This window comes from Poeciliopsis prolifica, unplaced genomic scaffold (genome assembly GCF_027474105.1).
Source record: "Poeciliopsis prolifica strain line A6 unplaced genomic scaffold, Auburn_PproV2 SCAFFOLD050, whole genome shotgun sequence".
NCBI lineage: Eukaryota > Metazoa > Chordata > Actinopteri > Cyprinodontiformes > Poeciliidae > Poeciliopsis > Poeciliopsis prolifica.
This window is the reverse complement of record NW_026562425.1, coordinates 485,455-505,994: the sequence shown is the minus strand read 5'-3', so window position 1 is coordinate 505,994 and position 20,540 is coordinate 485,455. Positions and strand designations below refer to the sequence as shown.

Genomic DNA, 20,540 nt, shown 5'->3' with positions numbered 1-20,540 from the left:
AAATTCTAGAGCGCTGCATGGAGATGCTGATCTTATTTTCCAGCAGGACTTGGTACCGACCCACACCGCCAAAGGTACCAAATCTGGTTCAGTGTCCATGGAGATCCTGTTCTTGATTGGCCACCAAACTTCCTTGACCTTTAACCCCACAGAGAATCCATTTAGTGTAAGTTTGGGTTCTGTCTGAGCTGATGGGGCTTCAGATTCAGTCTGTTGCATAGAAGAAGGAGCTGAACTGAAAGGTAAACTGAAATAGTTCAGGAATCTCATCAGGGTCCATCTTTGATGTCTCCTTGTTAAGATTTTCCATTGGGAAGAGATTCCTGGATCTGACCAAGATCCCTCTTCAAGTACCGTCCATCCCTCCTGGATCAGGAACCCCTGCTGCCCCCAGGTGGCGCTCCAGCACTCATGGAGGAGGAACATCTGGGGATGTTTCACTGCTGACCTTTCACTTCCACAGTTTGACGTCTGGAAATAAAAGAAAATGATGGATTAGCTCTAAATATGAGTCCCTGTTAGTGAGGACTTTAGCTGCTTTTCTATTACAAATGTGTGTAAATCTGTGTGTGGAAGAAAAAACACAACTTCTCAATTACAGCGTTTCATAAAAAAGAGATGAAATCAAACTCACTCACCGTCTGAACAAACTTTTCATGTGTGATTTAATTTCAATCTCTATTGCAGCTCTTGTTAATTAATTGCAATAGAGCAAATTAAGACTGGACACACTGGTAGAGAAGAGGAACACTAATAACATCCATTTTCTAACATCCTTGTCCCTGGTGGGGTCAGGAGGGCAGACAGGACCAACAACCTCATGCACACACACACACACACACACACACACACACACACCACACACACACACACACACACACACACCACACACACACACACACCTCGGGAGAATTTAGAGGCCAATTTACCTGACAGTCATGTTTTTGGACTGTGGGAGGAAGCCGGAGAACCAGAATCAAACCCAGGACAACCATGCAACCAACTGCACCACTGTGCAGCCCCCTAAAACTGACCTATGAGGTTATAAATATAGTATAAAAAAGATGAAAACATAAGATATTAAAAGGTAAAACTTAACTTCCAGTCCAAAGACATTAGTATAAATGTCTAAAGGCGTTTGTAATATTTTACATGCTTTTTGTGGATTCTTTACAGCACTTTAGTCCCTTTGATAAATCAAAGTGCTTCATAAAGCTGGAATGGATTTGGTTATTTCTTTTTTCATCCAGCAGATGGCGCTGTTATTTTAACAGAACCCTGCTTTGCTTTAGGCTAAGCAGTGATTTGAGCCATAAACTCATAAATTGTTTCAGACTAATTTTCATTTCATGGATGAGATAAAATCAGTCATTTATAAAACTACTTAAACAAAAAAACTGGTAAAAAATTCAAACTTTTGACAACTTTTCACATTAATATAATTTGGCGGTAGATAAAAACGGATTTGATTGATATATTTAAGCAGGCAACTGTTATGTTAAAGTTCTATCTATGTAATAAATTTCTATGTATTAAAGTTCTGTCTTTGTGACTCTGGAGACCGTTTCAGAAAACTAGGTTAGTGATCAAACTCAAAGTTAATGTAGTGAAGGCAAAGAAATATTCTGTTTTAGAAAGATAAGTAGCCATTGCCATCATCATCTTTCTCTGTCCTACATATATATTTTTCATTTTCTCTTGTATCAGTAGAAGCTGGTTATTGCAAAGGATTACAGTTTGGAAAGGCAAAAAGTAAATGACTGTAGTCAAGTTTAACCCATCATTTACAAAATGTTCATTGAGAGCCTTTCATAGATAAACCATTAATGTCAAAAGTGTTCAGAAAAACTTTAATATGAACAATAAACCAATGATTGAATGAATAAATATAAATATGCATACCTACACTATGCATCGGAATGCATAGTATAAATATATATACTGATGTATATTTACAGGATAAATTTTATACCTCATTCTGTTTTCCAGTAGCGGTTATTTTAAAGTTTCTTTCCTAATTCTTCAGGATCCCTCGCTCTCGGTGCTCAGCGTGGCAAGAACAGAAAGTGAAGGGGACAAAAACCGCCTAAAATCCTCCATATGGGAGGATAGGCTCAACCATCGATGCCAGAAGAGGCTTAGGAGCTGATCGCTGATTCACAGATCACAATTTCCTTGAACGAAGTGACACAACATTAATACATGAAAAATTATAACTTTCCAACAACTTTTTAATGTATTTACATTATTTTGAAGTTTATTCTAACTATTATGAATTAATATTTATTAACCTTTTTATACTAGCAATTCATATTACAAGAGTTGTTTTCAACTCACAGGTGATTTTTGGCAACTGCTGAAAGAAACTAATCACAAAACTTGTAATCTGAATTAATTACTTTCAAATAATTTAAAAAAAACCAGTAAAGTAACTAAGTTACTTTTTCAAGGTAAGGAGTTCTGACCAAAGCATTGCAGTTTTACTTTATATTACAGATGACACTGGTATTTTTCATGAGAAATTTTTATGTCATCAGAATTGTAAAATTTAAGAAAACAGAATTAATAACTGAAAGTATTGCTTTTAATATCTAATATTTTCCTGATTCCTTGTTCCTAATCCTTATTTATGCATTAGCATCTTTGAATGTCATGAAAGGTTCTTTTCATGACATTAAATAAATAATAGTAATAAAATGTATTACTATTATTTCAATGTGAGTGTTTGGTCAGACTTCCCAGATAGCAAGTGATGTTAATTCAACAATAAATTATGGTCAAAAAGGTTGAAGTTATGGTTAAAGTCAACGATTGACAGTCAGCCTGGAAAGATGTAATCGGATCAATGTTGTATGTTTGAGTCAAACGAGACCCTATGGTATTGTGAGGGCTGCTGGTGCCAATAGCTCCAGCGGTCAATGGGTCAGAGGTGGGGTCACCCTGGACAGGTCGCCAGTTATTTCCTTCTGCCCCACAGATTTATCATCACAAAAAGCTTCCTGAATCTGCTGCTCAATGGAGAACATGTATAATCACTAAAATCTGCTTTATTGGAGCAGGATTTATTTTTCTAAGTTTTCTTGGCAGTAGTGGCCTTTATTTATTAGTACTTAGACAAGAAGAAAGCTGGAGAGAGAAAGGGAAGACATGCACTAAAAGGTTGAAGACTGTAGTTTCTGCATATCGACTGCCAGCTTTACCACTGAGCCATGTGGTTCCTTTTTGCAGGATTTATTGGTATCGTCTTGGATTCTCTTAAAATGTGTTAGAAAATGCTTAGCAAATAGCAGACGATGATGGTCAAAGCTGATGATTCTGGTTCAGAGTTTTCAAAAGCATTTATAGAGACCATCTGCATTTAATGCTAAAATATTTCCATGCGTTATTTTGTTTCTCACTGTGTAAATCTCACAAGCAGCACAATTAAGCGTCCGAGAATGATATTTTATTTACTGTGTGGAGAAATATAAAAATTACATTATCAAAAACAGAACTGATAGATAAGAATAGAAAACATAAAAAGACATGTAAACAAAATAAACATTTTGTTGGATCTTTGGGGGATTAATAATAATCTTGCACTTTTTAAAATGTGGATCACTTTATTCCCTCAGTTTCTTTCTCTACTAATCCAGCGATGGCACTGGGAATTCATGTTAGATAATCATAACATTAGATACTTTAACTTGGACATAATGCATCTTCTTTGTCACACAGCATATTTACAGTTTTGTTAAAGCATTGTATTTCTGTTTATGTGACGATGAACAGGTTTCCTCTGTTTGTCTGAAGGTATTTCCAGTCTCTCCTGTTAGAAACTTCATGAGGCAAAATGACTCGTCTGCAGAATCTGTTTGTCTGGTTCACCTGGTGTCACTGCATGAAAAGAAGTTTAAACATGTCAGTAATCATACAGACTTCACATTGCATGGCAGTAATTATGAGAGCTCATACAACATGTAAATAATAAGTTTACAGTAGGAGTTTAGAACAATAGAATCATGATGACATGATGGAGATGTTGAAATAAAATAGTAATAAGTGAGGCAGACTGTTAAACCAAATTAATTATTTGTGCAAAATTTTTCACAAGTAATTTTTCTGCAGAGTTGTAATTATAAACTTTATTTGAATAACAAAATATATATTAATTAGTTTAATCCTCCAAATCGTCCAGCTTATCTTTAGAGATAAAACTTGCTGCTCACCTCTGGAAACTCGTACATCACTTCCTCTGGCTTGGTTTTCCTTTACCTTGAAAACAGAAAATTTAGTTGATAAAATTATTCATGTGTAATAAAAATACAGAATTTCTCTTTTTGTCGTGACTACTTCTAAAACAAACAAGAAAACATAATTTATTTTTTGTTTGATGAATAAAAAAAAATCAGTTTTCAAACAGTAAGATCTTACAAAGCAACATAAAAATACAGAGAATGCATTTTAGAAAAATAAATAAAATCATCAAGCAACAATAATTGAAAACTAAATCTCACAGTTTATTCAAAATATTACAACAAATAAAGAGTTAGGATCCTACACAGAAAACAAAAGAAGCTCACAAAGCATGGATGATTTTAAACTGACATTTCAGATGTTCCTTCATAAAATTTAAAACTAATTAATTAAAAATCAACTTATGGATTATAAACAATCTTTTAATGTGTTTTAGATCACTTAAAGTCAGGTTTTCTTTAGTCAATCACATTGTAATCCTGTTTAAAAAGCATAAACATCTTCTGTTTTTAGGATCAGTAAATTATCCATGGCTAGAAATTAGACAAAAGTTACAAAAATCAAATGAGGAACTTATTCTGACCCTTCTTCTGTTTTAAACTGAAGAAATCTACATTATTCTAGAGTTATTTTATTGTAGAAATAAATAAATAACTAAGACTTACATTTTCTTATAACGACAGTTACAGTGAAAACTACAACCAGTATGCAGCCAGGATTATTCTAGTGATGTTAATGATTGTCATGATTCTCCTTTTAGCTGTAAAGAGAAGAAAATATGTGAAATGTTAACATATTAACTTAAAATAATAACATAATGACTGGAGTTTTTCATTTGTAAGCTTTTAAAAACACACGCTCTCTAATTCAACCGAAGCATTAAAATTATATTGCTGTGATTTTAAATAAAGTTTATGTCTTGGTTAAAACCAAATGTTGTTTTCTGGTCTTACCAAGTTCAAAGCAGTGATTGTCGATCTGGTTGATGGTTTCAATCCTGCTGACTCGGTTGCTATGGCTACAGACGATTGACTCTTTCGACTTGTAGATAAGAAGAGAAGAACCAGATCTGGTGATCGATCTTCTCTCTCCTCCTCCTGGTTACAGGTTTCATTCTCACATCTCAGAGTGACACTGATGTCGTCTGTCCTGCAGGTCGCTGTCAGGTTATAGGAGGAGGAGCTGGATGAGCAGCTCAAGGTGAGATCAACTGGAGACACTGGATCTGTGGGATGAAGAAGATTTGAGAATATTAGGAAAAAAATGTAAAGAGAGGCCATTATTCAACAAAAAATGCAATTCAAAGGACAAAATTATTCTTATAACACTTTATTTTAGCTTGTAGTGTTTATGAATATGAATTTTATCAGTAAAGGTTATAAAAACAAAGAGAGATTTGAAAAAGTCACTCTAGTTTCATCTATTTAGAGAAGCAGGTAATTACTTATTATATACACGGATCAGAAATATACTTCTAAAAAAACTTACCTTGAACTGTAACACTGTATTGAGTTAGTTCTTTATCTCGAGGTGCTGTAACCTTTGCAATATAAATACCACTGTCTGACTTTAGTAGATTCTTCAGTTTGAATTTGGATTTTTCATCAATTTCGATTCTTCCAGTGTGACTTTCTTGAACAGCTGGTGTGGAACCCTTTATAAATGTTACTATTGCCTGATTTTTATATTGCCATGACCAAACGACAGTATTTGATGGAATTTCAGCTGTGAGATTAAGAATAAGATCATCTCCAGTCTTCACAAATACATCAGTCACTGCAGAGGAAACTGAAAAACACAAAACAAAATAAAATTCAAACTAAACTGAGATCAGTACAAAGTTGTCAAGATGTGTAATCCTAAAATGTCTATATTGTTCATCTAAATGCTGTTAGTGTCATTATTATTTTTTAAATGAAAATTGTCTGTATATCACTGACAGGACATCTTGCCTCCTCTGTGAAAAAACAACAACAAAAAAACGCTTAAATCAAAGGTTGGATTTTTTGTTCTGTTTTCACAGTAGAGAAAACATTCAAGGATTTTTGGAAAAATAAAGCATATTAAACAAACAGACACAGTGAATGTTTTGTATCTGCAGACTGTTTTGCATATTTTCTTCATAGTATTAATTAATTTCTGTTATTGTTCTCCATCATTTGAAACAATAAAAAGTTCAAACTTACTTCACAATCTAATCTGACCAAACCAAGACCAAGTGAGAGATTTTTCATGGAAAAATAATAAATAAATAAAATAAATTCAACAGAATCAGTAAAACAAAGTGATGACAATAAATTGCTGCAGAGATAATTTTAATAATTGTAATGAGTTAAAGAAGATCGTCTGACTTGATGAAAGGGAAGTAATTCTAATTTCTACAGAAAGGGTTTGAAATTTAAATTTAATTTCTACAGTTTGAGAATTAGTCAACATCACTTATGCAGTGAGAATAAGTGAACAAAAGTTGACATTTTAAAACTTTAGATATTTCTTATCTTACTGAACTGTACATTCTTCCTTCCTGCTTTTGTTTTATGAGATCGTCACGTTTACAATGATATACCAGATTAATTTAGAACGAAAAGAAAATGCTCAAAACTTCCAAATGTAAAAAACAAACAGAAATAACAGTATTTACCTTGAATTTGAAGTGTGTCAACTAGAAACAGATAAAAAAGAAGAGTGAGAATCTGCGCCATTTCTCACATCGCATGAGGAAGATTCATATAGGAAGTTGCCACTTCCTATATGAACTTACAGGGTGGACGATACGACAGGTTGTTCTTCTTGACTCTCTTCTTTTCCAAACAGTTTCCATGAGAAACATCTCAGGACCGAGGAAAGGAGGTTTCTTCAAGACAACAAATCATAAAGGAAAAACATCCATCCTGCCTTCTCATTGCTTTTGGAGATTTTAACAGTGCAAATATCTCCAATGAACTTCCAAAATATAAAAGCACACAAAGCCGATGTTACTTTAAACATTGGCAGATGCATGCTGGACTTTCTGATCACTGCTTCATCTCTTCCCAACCTACTAGCAGAAATGAAAAATATTTAGCTCAAACCTTTAGAACGTAGAGGGAACTAAAAACCTGCTACACCCCAACTTTAAAGTCCTTACACTTCCTGTAGCTCATAGACTTTAAAACACTTCTGTTAGTTTATAAATAACTGAACGGCTTTGCACCAAAATACATTAAATATCTACTGCTTCTGTATCAACCTTTCAGACCTCTCAGGTCTTCTAGTCCGCTCCAGAACCAAACAATAGCATTACAAATATGGGGAAATTTTTGTCTATTTTCTGCTAACATAAAAAAACAACAACATAATCTCACAATTGTGGTGTTTTCATTAAATAAAATTTTTTTATTAATGAATAAGTTTGTTCACGCATAAGTCATAAAAATCACAGCAGAGATGGATGTAAAGAGTTACATGAGATATATTCATAATTCAGCCTTAGCGCTCATAATTTAATCCAATCAGTAGAGATGTTGTAGTCAGGAGTTCAATATGGAAAGTTGTTTTTTTGGTAAAAATGAATACTTATTACAAAAGCTTGGTTATGAAAAGGAAAACACTTTGTGTCGTGAGTTTTTGTCATTAAGAAGATTATGTTAGCAATAATTTTGACCTGATTAAACATAAAAAATGTTTAAAAACAAAATTCTCACCTGCTTTCAGAAATTTGACCAGTTTTCAACCACCTGGTCAAATTTGTATCATTGTTGAATAGCAGTTGGGCCCTGCAAAAACAGTGAAAGGGCCAGAAATGGCCCCGGGACCACACTTTGAACACTTCTGTGTCATAATGACTGCATGAAAACAGATTTAAACACCGCAGGAAATCAAACAACTATATTTAATTTCAGTATCACAACAGAAGACATTTATAAATATGTAATTTCATTTAATTTTCAAAATGTGAATAAAAACTTTCTATTTAATCCACTAGATGGCACTATGACTCCGCCGTGATTTAACGTTACAGTTTCTGTGGTATTAGATCAGTCCTTAAAAACAAAGTAAAACTTGCCACACTGACTCCTCAAACCTGTGATCTGATCTCTGATCTGTTAGTGGAAGCAAAGCATAAAATACCTGACCTGCATTACGATTTTCTCTTCTATAACAAACTTTGTGTAAAAGGCAACAATGTTCTACATGTCTTCTGTTGTGATACTGTCATTTTTGAGTAAACCTGTAGAAATGTATGCTCATATTTCATTTAATTATTTGCATTTTTATGGATAGTTTTTCTCCGTTAGATACATTTTACATATTTATGCTAACGTTTGGTGTATGTTTTAAGTCATTAAATGAAGCTTTAAAATTACTATACCTTACTACTATTATTATTATTATTATTATTATTATTATTATTATTATTATTATTATTATTATTATTTCGTACCACAACTTTAAAATATATATATTTTAAGTCAATAAAATTGGAAATGGTCACATTTAGTGTACCGTAACTGTTCGTGTGTGTGCGCAGCTTCGACAGGAAGTGAACGCGCTCTCATTTCCGCTGCAGCAGCTCCAACGGTCACGTCAAAAATAAAATGTGGACGGAATGACGGACTAAAAGCTGGGGAGAGATCATCCAGACCGACCCGCCAGCCGCTTTCTCTTCCGTAAGAAGTTGTTACCAAGCGGCTGCTTGTTTTCGAGGCTTCGGTCGGAACATTTGGCGTGTTTTTAAGGGTCGTTTCGAGGTGAACGCGTCCCCTTGTTGTGTGCTGAATTAGCCAGCGTTTAGCCAGCCCGCTGCTAGAGATGGGGACGAGAGCGAGTCGCCTTCAAGACCCGGTTCCCTCTCCCTTCCCGAAAGATGGCACAAAGCGGGATTCCTATCGCCGAACCCGGTGTACCAGGCCCACCAGCCTCGTCGTCGACTTCTCGGTGAGCTTCGAGGAAACGGAGGCCAACAGGAGCCGATCTGAGGAAGGAAGCGACTCGGACTTGGGGCAGCATGGAGGGGCGAGCGCCGACGGCAGCCCCGCCGACCACCGCAGCATACCGTCCGGCATTAGCCAGGCGTCTCCGGGTGACGACAACAACAGCGAGGGGAAACCCGAGGAGGACGGCGGCGTGAGCCCGGGGGCCCCCGCCGAAGCGGAACGCCAAGTCGGGGAGGAAACAGGCCGCACGCCACACCGCACTTTTTCAGAGAGGCTCCCCGGAAATCGGCACTCTTCCGCCCGCAGCGTCGGAGCCAGGTCCGCCCGAGTTCGCGGCACACCAGCGGCCGGTGTCGGAGGCTTGGATCGGCCTTTACCGCGTTAACAACCGACATGGCAGTAAGTAAAGAGTCAGGAGTCGAAGCTGCGTTATATAATTTATATGTTTGTCACAGAAATAGACTTCGCTCCAAGCCATTCCTTTAACTTGTCCAAACAAGTTAATCACAGTCTCTGTAAAAATGTTTTTATTTCAGGCATTTAGATGCACCGATCAGACTTTTCTCAAGCCGATTTCTACTTATCGTCCAGGGCTGATTTTTGACCGGTTTTAGTTTCATTTTAGAACCTATGGCTATGAATCCAATCGAATATTTAGCAATGAAAGAAATGTACTAATTTGTTCAAGAGAACGTTGTTCCCAAACCTTTTATTTCCCAACTAAATTCATAATGTTCAGTGAACTTCATGCTATAAATTGTTAAACTGAAACATTTTTTATGTACCTTTGAAGAAAGATGGATCAAAGTTTATTATTGGTTTTAAATAGTTGTGGTTCTTATTGAACAATAAAAAAAAACTCATATTTCGCAATATCAGACAAACTGAAAGAAAGATATTTGGGCAAACCCATTCCTGATTCACTGATTATTATGAAAGTGCCTCAAGGCACATGCTGGTGGTGTTGAGTTTATAGACCAAAAATAGTGGAATTTCTTAGCATTGATACCCGTTTGGATTTTAAAAAAAAAGTAAAAGAAAATTCTGAATTTCCCATACTTGACATGATAAACAGCAACCTGAGCCTGTCCAAGTGAAACTATGCACATTTTATATATTTACAGGATTAAGACAGTAATAGTTAATATTTTTTTATGCGTTTAATGAGAAAACTAAAATTAAATTAAAGGCTGGACAGGGGTATTTCTGCCCGTTCCAATGTCTGGTTAATGGATCGGTGCATCTCTAAGAAACAACACTTTGTTAAATGCAGGTAGCGAATGTTTGTGCTTTCATAACAATCAGCAAATGTTAGTGTAAAACACAGAAGCACTATTATGATAAAAACAGTGCATGTGTTCAATTTGCAATAACTGTGCTGTCCTTCAATGACAGAGTCATTTGTTATTCCACAGAAAACTGCATTGTCTGTTACTTTATTTAACATGATCACTTCAACCAATCATGTGAATGTGCCAGAATTCATATAAGCTGATTTACGTACATTTATCTTTCTCCCCGGACACATTTAAACCTTTAAACTACAGTATTTCACTGACTAAATAATGTGGTCAATACCACATTGACTCACAGTTTTACTAGAAAAATGTAATATTTCCAAAAAAGATTATCACACTGATACTCTTAAGAGGGGGAGGTTATACATAATGCTCCACATAATGAAACTATCTGAATATTTAATCCTGTTTTCCTAAGACATATAATTATGTTTTGATGGAATAGAGGATTTAGTTTAATTAAAAAATCCCCCTGGATCAACCTGGTCTGAAATTAAAATGGATTATTGGGGGAATTTACATTCCTGGACAGTTAATCTCTTTTCCCGTGCTCGCATGCTGACTCAAACCATCAGAGACCCCATTGTCTGCGGCGGAGCAGTGGCGTAAAACTGTAAGTGGCAACACAGAAGCTCTTTCACGTTTCCGTATGACAGCAGTTGTCTTTTACAATCCTCCAGCCTGCAAGTTAAAAACATGAAGCAACCGACCGTGTTCTCCTTTTTTAGGGGGGAGATGAGTTTGCAAAAGGGGTGAAGCAGTACATGCAACTAACGATTATTTTAATAATCGATTATTTCCACAATTGATTTAATTTGATTTTTAAACATTTACATATTCTGCAGGTATATCATTTAACCACTTAAGCCTTTTCTTTAAACATTATTAGAAATACATTAAAATATGCAAATTATTGCTTTTTTTGAATAAGAAAATAAGCACTTTATTGCCTAAGATGCAAAAACTTAGCATTTCTTTAGTGGACACTTCATTATTTATAGCAAAAGGTACATTTGCAGTGTTTATTTTAAATAACTGGATTGCCAAAGCACTTTGAACTGCCTTGTTGCTGAAAAAGTGCTATATAAATAAAACTACTTCTTTTATAGATGCTTAAATGCACAAACTGATTAATCACAATTAATCCAATTCATTGTTCCAGCCCTACCAGATTTTAACTATTTCATTAAAGTCAAAGGTAGAGAGGTTGGTTGTCAGTTTTTATGATTGTTTTTTGGAGTGATAAACATCTACGCTACACTTACCTACTGTCTGACCAGTTTAAAAACAGAACAGCCTTTCAATAACCGATTAATCACGATTAATCGTTTCAGCCACACATTCAGGATAATCGGATGCAAGCAGATGGTGGTGTGACTGAAAACATGACATTTTGATCCACAATGCTGCTGAGTGGTGGGTTTCCTGGGCCAGCCCTTCAGCCAGAGTAGGGAAATGGGTCACAACTTCACAAGCTGGCAGCGGCTCATAGATGGAGGAGGAGGCGGGGGGGATGTAGGGCAGCAAGGCGCTGTTTCCGCCTGACTGTCACATCCATGAATGGCTGAGTGCTGGCTTTCCCTCAGGCGTGACTCTCTGTTTTTATACGGATGCACGCAGTCGAATGATGCTATTTCAGGTCAGCCGAAGTCGAGGTAGCGTCATCTGAATTTTTGCTCATCGCTGTCCAAAATGACATCATGTGCTAATCTCTGCCCTCTGCAGGTATTCGCTGCCCTTTCTGCTCAAAGCCTTTCCCAGGCGGTCGGATCGAGGATCACCTGTTAAGCTGCCTCACGTCTCCTCCGCTACCTTACAACAGTAAGCGTCCAGTAACTTGACGCTCTGACAGCTGTGTGTGTGTGTTGTTTCTGTTTTTAAAGGCCGATGATGACGCTGTCTGTCGCCTTTGTGTGTGTGCGTTTGTTCGCAGCGGACGTGCTGAGCAAAGAAGACAGCGGGGAGTGCTCGATCTGTCTGGAGGATCTGGTGCAGGGGGAGACCATCGCCAGGCTGGCCTGCCTCTGCGTCTACCACAAAAGGTATTTGGAGCTCAGCACGTGCCTGATGATTTTGGGTACCCTCCCCACCTCTGTCAAAAACACTTCGTAGATAAATTTCCAAATTTTGGGACTGCAGCTAAAGATTATTTTAGCTTTTTATTCTGCAGTATGTAGCTTGGACCAAAATATGTTTTCTTTTTTAGATAATTGTTAAAACTGTCACTGTAATCCACCTCCTCCTTGAGTTGCTGTTGCCATCTGAAGAAATGCAAAAACAGCCAAACAGAACCAGGAGGCGGGTCTTGGTGTTGTCTATCCTGCTCATGTAGTGCTGCTAAATGTTCTAGTGACTGAGAAACGACTAGATTTTAAGAATAACTAGCATTAGCATTCACAACCATCAGCATTCATGCATAATAGCTATGATATGCGTGGGGTACATAGTCCCTTCTGTTAGAAATCCACAAATAGTCCATTTTGAACCACATATTAACAAAATCTCTAAATAGTCATTTATATTAAATTACAATATCTGAAATTATGTCATTGACAAATCGTTAAACCAAAAACAAATCTATAAAGAAACACTTTGTTGCGGTTGTGTGTAGCTTCAATTAGCCGTAAATAGTTATGCAACATTTAATTGCTTTAATTTCACCTTTCAGGAAGGTGAAGCAAAAAACTACGCTTTTAAAAAATGAGGAAGGAGTTTGGTTCGCTGCTGATTTGGAAAGTTATTTGTTTCTTCTGCACTGCAAAAACACAAAATCTTACAAAGTAATTTTTGTCTGGTTTCTATTGCAATATCTTAATACACTTGAAATAAGACAAAACTGACTTATAAATTACTTTGTAGCAAGAAGTAGGAGCTTGTTTTAAGTAAATAATTGCGTAAGTTCTAGTTTTGTCGGCTGATTATTTTGCTTCTAACAAGATATTTTCCCCGTGTTTTAAGTTAATTTAATAGTTTGTCTTATTTCAAGTCCACTGAGATATTTATATTTATAGATCCCTTTTTTGCAGAGTGACTGGTTGTTCTGAAGTTATCTTAAAAACTTTGTAAATTAAACTTGGATTGTTTTTAGAGAATAAAATGTCCTTCTGTGGAATTTAGCAGCTTCAAACTGAACCACAAATGTTTCTCCAACTGTTACAACGTCGTGACATGTGAACTCGGCACACCCTCAGATGTTCAGAAACCTCTTGGAGGTTTAATAATCATGAAGCTGTTAAAGGACCTCTGGTTTGTTTGCCTGGTTCCAGCACATTGACGCCGCGTTTCGCAGTGTGCTTTAATGAGCCTCTCTTGGATTTCCCCCTCGTTTTCCAGCCGTCGCCGACTCCTTCAGATTTTTAAGTGCGAGCTTCGCGGGGATAACGCCACTCTCCACTTTATTTATTTATGTTTTCTTTTTTGTCCGTCGACGTTGCCTCACAGCCGAGCCGTAGAGGCAAGCAGATACAGGAACGTCCCAGCCTGGAAGTTTGTGTAATTTCCTCACTCGGAAAAGCTGAGTGTGTTGGAATTTAGCGCTGCTTTCCAGGGAACTTCACACAGTATCAGATGGATGATGGGCTAGGGTTAGGGTTAGGGTTTCTGGTCGAAGGCGGGCTCGCCTCCAGCCCCTTTTTTTTTTTTTATTAAGGTGTGGTTGTTGGATTGAGTGAAGAAAATTTTAATTTTCCCCATGGAGAAGTAGAAATTCGGGGAAGTTAGCAAATCGGAGAGGGAAACAGCTGGAAATGATTACATGATTCCTCATGTTTGATGATAAAAGTCGATCAGAAGAACATGTGTAAAGCAAGGGTTTCTAAGGTGCGGTTTGGGGCCATTTGTGGCCGTTTTACTGATTTGTTTGTGGCCTCCAACTGAAGATTCAAAATAGGAAAATATGTGTCAGTAATAATTTTACTCTGATTAAATGAATCTAACTGCATTAAACATACTGCTGGATGAGACAGTTTTCAAATACAACACAAAGTATTCACCTTCTCATAACTTAAGTTTTTATAATAATTAGAGCAACATTTATCCAGAGACATTTACTGAAAATTTAGTTTGCTGCACTCAAATCAGCTTTCATATAATTTATTAAACTTTACTAAACAATAGCAAGCGTTTCGAAAGAAAGTGTTGCAAATCCATCTTATAACTGAGTACATTTTGGGGATGAAATCATTAATAGGATTAATAAATTACTAAAATATTTATCAACTAATTTAGTAATCGATTAATTGTTAATTGGAGAAACAAAAAAAAGAACAACACAGAGAAGTAGTGATGCTCAAACACAAAAATTTGGACCAATATCAATATCCGGTATTAATATTGTTATGGCCAATAACCGATATTTATCTAAAATATTGCACATTTAATTTATTGGTGAGAAAAAAGTTTAAAATTACAACAAGAATTTGCTCTAATTTTAGTTTTGACTCGACACATTTGATGATATATAAAATAAAAACGATTTAAATCACATTCAGCTCCAACTAGTTGATGTTTGGTTCAGTTTTTCAGGGACTCAGAATGTTTTAAAATAAACCATCCAGTCTGTTGTTGTGAAATATTATGATGAATTATGTATTTTTCTTTACTTCTCCTTTTCTTATCTGTCATTATGATGCTTCTCTAACGAGTGGTTTTAAGAGCACTTAATGCTCTAAAGAACAGCTCCTGGCATGCAAAGCTTTCTAAAGTAAACAAATGTTGCATTTACACCAAAAACGCAGCTATATCTCTTAATTACTTTGTTTCTTAATCAAAAAGCAGGAGTGTATGGATTCAGCTTTCATAAAATGAAAGATCTTTCATCTTTCAGGAGATGAAAGATGAACCAAGGGCTTCCTGGTTTCTAACCAGCGATTCAGGAAGTCGACGAAAGCCTTTAGGCGACTCCTCAGTTTGCTGCATTAGTGTCGGTTAATCAGAGAGTTTTGTGTTTGTGCAGCTGCATCGACTCCTGGTCCAAGGTGAAGCCCTGCTGCCCTGAGCATCCCTTCGATTGACTCGCAGGTCAGGCGGTTCCAGCCCAGCGACCAGATCGACTCAGGTACGCCCACGCAGCAGGTGACTCAGATTATACACGTCTGAGAAAAGTTGGCAAATTTTATTCAGCATTTTTTGTCTAGTTTCTACTACAAATGCCTTAAAACACTTGAAATAAGAAATAAGGAAAAAACTAATAGATGCTTGTCAGATTATTTCATTTGTCGTAAGTGAAATAATCTACTTTTTTAAGACCAATATTAAGCAACAATGGATGTAATTTGTCTACTTTTTTACATATTCATTCTTTGCTTCATGCCAACCCACGTAGATTGTTTTTGCTTTTGAAAAATTCAACATAAAGTTCCAGTGGAAGAGTGAGGCTCAACAAAATACATGTTTACATTTGTGATGGTAGGAAAGAAAAGGTTTTCCACCATCAGTCTGGCAGATAAAGTCCAAATGTTTATATGAACAGTTGTAAAGAAAATGAATTAAAATCTGGTGCTACAAAAAGTAACAAACTTAAACTGCTTGTGGTGTTACATTTTTTAAAATTTACATCTGCATAGTTTTTAAAAATTCTATATTTATGTGTAAAATTAATTTCATTAATTGGCTTGTGTTGTCACGGAAAACCAGTGTCACATCATATGCACACCCCAGAGAAACAAAGACTTATGAATTAAAAGTTCCTAGACAGTCTGAAAAATTTAATTAGAATACATTTTAAAATTGGTTCACATATATCCATTTATCCAAACTGTTTGGAAACAATAATTTGGTTAAAAAGTTTTTTTCTGAATGAAAATGTTTTTATCTTAAAGGTCATTTTTCCTGACATGTTTCAGTGCGAGATGCTGCTGCTACTGAGTTGATTTTAACACTTTTATTACTTATTATTTATTATCTTTATTGCACTGCAGCGATTTAAAAATGCCTCTTAAGTAGAGTTTTATGTTTCATACATCCTGCAAGTTTCATTTGGTAAAAAAAAAAAAAAACTAGAATCAGTGAATTCAGCCATTTTCTCAACCTAAAGTTGACGCATTTAAAAACATGACTCATCCGGCCAGCAGCTTCGTCTGTCTGCCTGCTGATGTCAGCAGCAAAAATAACAGGTTTGATGTCATTAAAATATTTTCTCACCCACTTCCCCACTCTATAATTTAAATGTCAACTTGATCTGAAATAGTGGAGATTGGCTCATCTTTCCTCACTTTGTTCAGACAGTGACTCAAGTCAAAGTTATCTTTGTAAGAGCAGATATTGAAACTTTTAACGACTGCTGGGATAAATCTCCAAAAAGCTAAAGTTTACTGAACTTAACGGGCAGCCACAGCCTGGGCTGCAATAAGGAGAATTTATTTATGTCTTATTAAAGAAAACATGTTGGATTTTTCAGCCATAAAGCAGAGGAATTTACTTTCTCTGCTTTACAGCCATTACTTAAAAACAGGAAGTGCTTCATCCTCCTCTGCTGCTCAGACGCCGTTTACCTCAGCATGAAAAATACTGATGACACTATTTACTCTTTTTGCTCTGCAAAAAACTGTTCAGTTTCTAGTGCAAATATCTCAGCACACATAAAATATGGCAAAAGTAACTTAAAAGTAAGTTTTCAGCAAGATATAGAGCTTGTTTGGGTAAATAATTCCTTAATTAGGATTAAAAAGTGCAAGTTTCAGTGGGCACATAATTTTAATCAGCATGAAGGAATTCTTGACATAAAGTGAGCTCCTCTGTCTTGCTACAAAGTTGTAAATTAGATTTTCTTTTATGCGTACCAAAATATTTGCACTGGAAACTAGACCAGCAATACTGGGTAAGATTTTGTGTTTCTGCAGCGCAGAAGAAACGAAAAGCTTTTCAAATCATTAGTGAAAACAAAACTCCTTCCTCATTTTCTAAAGGCAAAATTGAATCCATTAAAAGTTGCAAAACTATTCAAGGCAAACTGAAGCTGCAACACAAACATAGTAAAAGGTTTTACTGGATAAGATTAAGGATGCAAGAAGAAACCGGCCTAATTTTTGGTTCTTATGACACAGATCTGTGAACAGGAAAAAAAAAAAGAAACATTCGCTGAAAACTGGACCAGAGATACTTGGTGATATTTGGTGTTTTTGCAATGTGAGAAGTTGAAGTTATTCTCTTTTTCTGTGTTTTTACAGGAGACGACACCGAATCCCAACGAAACCACAATAAGAACAAAGAATCGAACGAGCAAAATTCCTATTTCCTTATCCGATGTAAAAGGCCAGCAGGATCTTCCTCTATCGATTTAAACTCGACCTGCCAAACGCCGACTTTGAAACCAGCTGCTTCGTCTAATAACAAAGATGTCTGTCTGTCTGTGGGTGAGTGTGTGTGTGTGTGTGTGTGGGGGGGGACTTATATCACCCAGGGTCATTTAAATATTATCATCCTAGAAAACCTTATTATCAATTATTTTTTCTTAAAAAAAACAAAGAAAAACAAAGTATTGTTGCAAGTCCTACATGGGATGAATGTTTCTTCTTCTCTGCTTTCCCCCAAAATTAACCAAATCTTCAGCTGTTACGTTTATTTCTGCTCTGACGCGATGAGCACCTGTTTTTGGTGGAAAGGGGGGCTGCTGCTACTCTTTCTTTCTGTGTTTTGTTATTATTTCTCTTGCTTTCTGTTACCTTTAAAGATTTCAGGGGAAGTTTTGGGCCTTTGTGTTTTGTTTCTTTTAAAGTCGGCCAGTTTTGTGTCCTTGTTACCGTGAGGATTGTTCAGGAAGGATTCGACAGCAGCACCACGTTGGCGCCAGCTGGAGCACTTTTCTGTTGATTCTCATGCGATCTGGAACGACAGTGAGCGACGGAGGGGAGAATGTGTCCTGTGTTTGTTTGTAAATACATTAAAGTGAGTTTGTTTGTGTTGTAAACTTCGCAGATGTCTGGTTGGTTGGTACTTTCTATGAATGCGGTTTCTTTTCTTTTTTTGTAATAATCTGGGTTTGTTTTTTTTTTTTGCCAACGCCGGATCGCGCCGGGACAAATGGACGGACTTTTGGGGGCATGTTTACGCCATGTGGTATCTGCCTCCTCTTCACAGCATTGGGGGCTATGGACAGCTTATGGTTAATAATTACATAAGCAGCAGGCGCCCCCTTCCTTTTCCACCCTGCCTTTTTATTTTGAGCATTTTTAGCTGACTTATTGTCGTGATTATTGCTAAATGTGTCAAGTGGATTTCCTTTGTATTTTTGTGCTGATTTGCCTTTTTGGGGCTCTTAAATTGAGCCAGCAGAACAAACAACTTGATTTTTTTGGTTCGGTTTTAGAGCAAGGGTGCTCAAAGTAGGGATCGGGGGCCACTTGCAGCTCCTGGATTGATTATGTGTAGCCCTCAGACCAAAATTTGAGAATTATAATCTGTTACTTTTAAATAGAAATGTTATAAAAATGTTTCACTGCAACAAAATAAAAATCATTTTGGTCTAGTTTCAATCCCATAAAAATCAGAATTCATTCTTATTGTAGAGTAGGTTTTTTAAAAAAATCAACATTTTGGTGATTTTGATTTTAATTATATTTTTGTTGTGGTGCGGTCACTTCTATTGCTGACAATTTTGGTGAAAAGAGTTGAATTAGTTTCCTTTCTTTTCCTCCCCTGGTTCACGGTTCTCTTCAGTCTGAGGTGCTACGACTCGCCCCACCACTAGTGGGCAGCGCTGCGCATGTTTCTCTTTTTATATTAAAGCATAAAAATATATACTGGAGAATTTAAAAAATGTTGAAAGGAAGAAAAAAAAAGATGCCAAAAGTGAGTCTGTGCATTGGGAGCGTTGTGTGAGCGTGTGCAGAGGCCGCGGTGGCGTTGTGTTCGTTGTACAGGTCAGTTATGATGTTGGATACTTTGGCTGGGGGGGATGGGGGTGTTTGTTTATGCTCATGGAGGTTGGATTTAACCCCCCTAAATTACTCTCATTTACTCTGTTACCCTCTCTAAGCTGTGTGGTGCAATACCTCAGTTTTTTATTTCTTTACCAATGCTAGCTAAATGCTCTCTGTGTTCGCCAACCAAGGATGGTGTGTATTTTCGTTTTTTTTTTTTTTAAAGGCGTCCCACAAAGATTTGGTTCTGAAACACGGGGCTCCGTGTTTTTGATGAGAAAGTTTTAAAAATGGGTCACAACGGCTGAATCTGCATCCTCTGGATATGGACAATCTGCCTCGACTCTGGTATAAAAAAAAACAAATTGAACTTTATTTATTGTTATTATTATTATTCAATTGTAAATATGTAATGCAATTCAAGAAAATGGCTTGGTCCTTGTCTGTTCAATTATACTGTTTCTAAGCTCTGATCTTTTGTATGTCTCAGAAGTTGTTTTTATATGTATTTTTTACAATAAATATGTGTGAGAGAAATCATTTGCTTCGTGTTTGTTTGAAATCATCAGATAATCAAAAATACAAATATTCAGCTGTAAAAAATGTGGCAATATCAGTTTGTCTGCAGAGTTGGGTAGTGTTGCCATTTACTAGAGTAACGTTTTGGAAAACATGAATTTTATTGGTGTTCATGGTGACGCAGTTTAATTTTTTGGTCTCCTTCAATGTTTGTCAGCTTGTAGGAACATGATTTGCCTCTGAATGGTTTGTAGTTTTCAAACTGCAGATAGAATCTAAATGATAGGAGGAAAAAAATCCCACAATGCCCTTGGAGAACCTGCGTCGTGACATTTATAAAACTCGGCTCTTCGTTTGCTCGTTTCTACTGAAAGATACCGTCGGCCGGTTTATGGGAAGCCTGGGCTGCGTTTGCTTTGTTTGTTGCTGCTGTGTAGGTTTGCTCTGCAGCAGCTGTTTCGAGTCGACCCAACCACACAATGACCCTCAGCCATTTCCTCTTTGTGCTTTTATGTCAAGACCAAATTTACCATTAAAGCCGACAAACTGCAGAGCATGAATCTATGGCTTGCTTTGTCTGAAGACTTGACCTAAAGGAAATGATTATGTTTCTCGGTTAACTCCTCTTTCCTGTTTCTCACAGTTGTTTATGATGATCATCAAACCCAGTCAGTCATTTTAAGAGTCCAGCTAAAACCAGAACATGTCTAATA

The 20,540-nt window shown here is 36.5% G+C and overlaps 2 protein-coding genes across 2 annotated transcripts; one reads left to right on the top strand and one right to left on the bottom strand.

The window, feature by feature from the left end:
* Positions 1-4,942: 4,942 nt before the first annotated feature.
* Positions 4,943-7,494, bottom strand: LOC129377967 (uncharacterized). Its single transcript, XM_055058190.1, has 4 exons — positions 6,878-7,494; positions 5,725-6,024; positions 5,190-5,461; positions 4,943-4,996 (listed from the first exon to the last, which is right to left on the bottom strand). Exons 1-4 carry the CDS (start codon positions 6,936-6,938, stop codon positions 4,979-4,981), a joined length of 651 nt encoding a protein of 216 aa, XP_054914165.1. The 5' UTR covers positions 6,939-7,494; the 3' UTR covers positions 4,943-4,978.
* A 1,318-nt stretch (positions 7,495-8,812) lies between these two features.
* Positions 8,813-19,839, top strand: LOC129377966 (E3 ubiquitin-protein ligase ZNRF1-like). Its single transcript, XM_055058189.1, is given in 6 exon segments — positions 8,813-9,488; positions 9,490-9,551; positions 12,176-12,271; positions 12,384-12,492; positions 15,405-15,506; positions 17,617-19,839. Coding segments are annotated over 5 exon segments (786 nt in total). The 5' UTR covers positions 8,813-9,027; the 3' UTR covers positions 15,463-15,506; positions 17,617-19,839.
* The last annotated feature ends 701 nt before the right edge of the window (positions 19,840-20,540 follow it).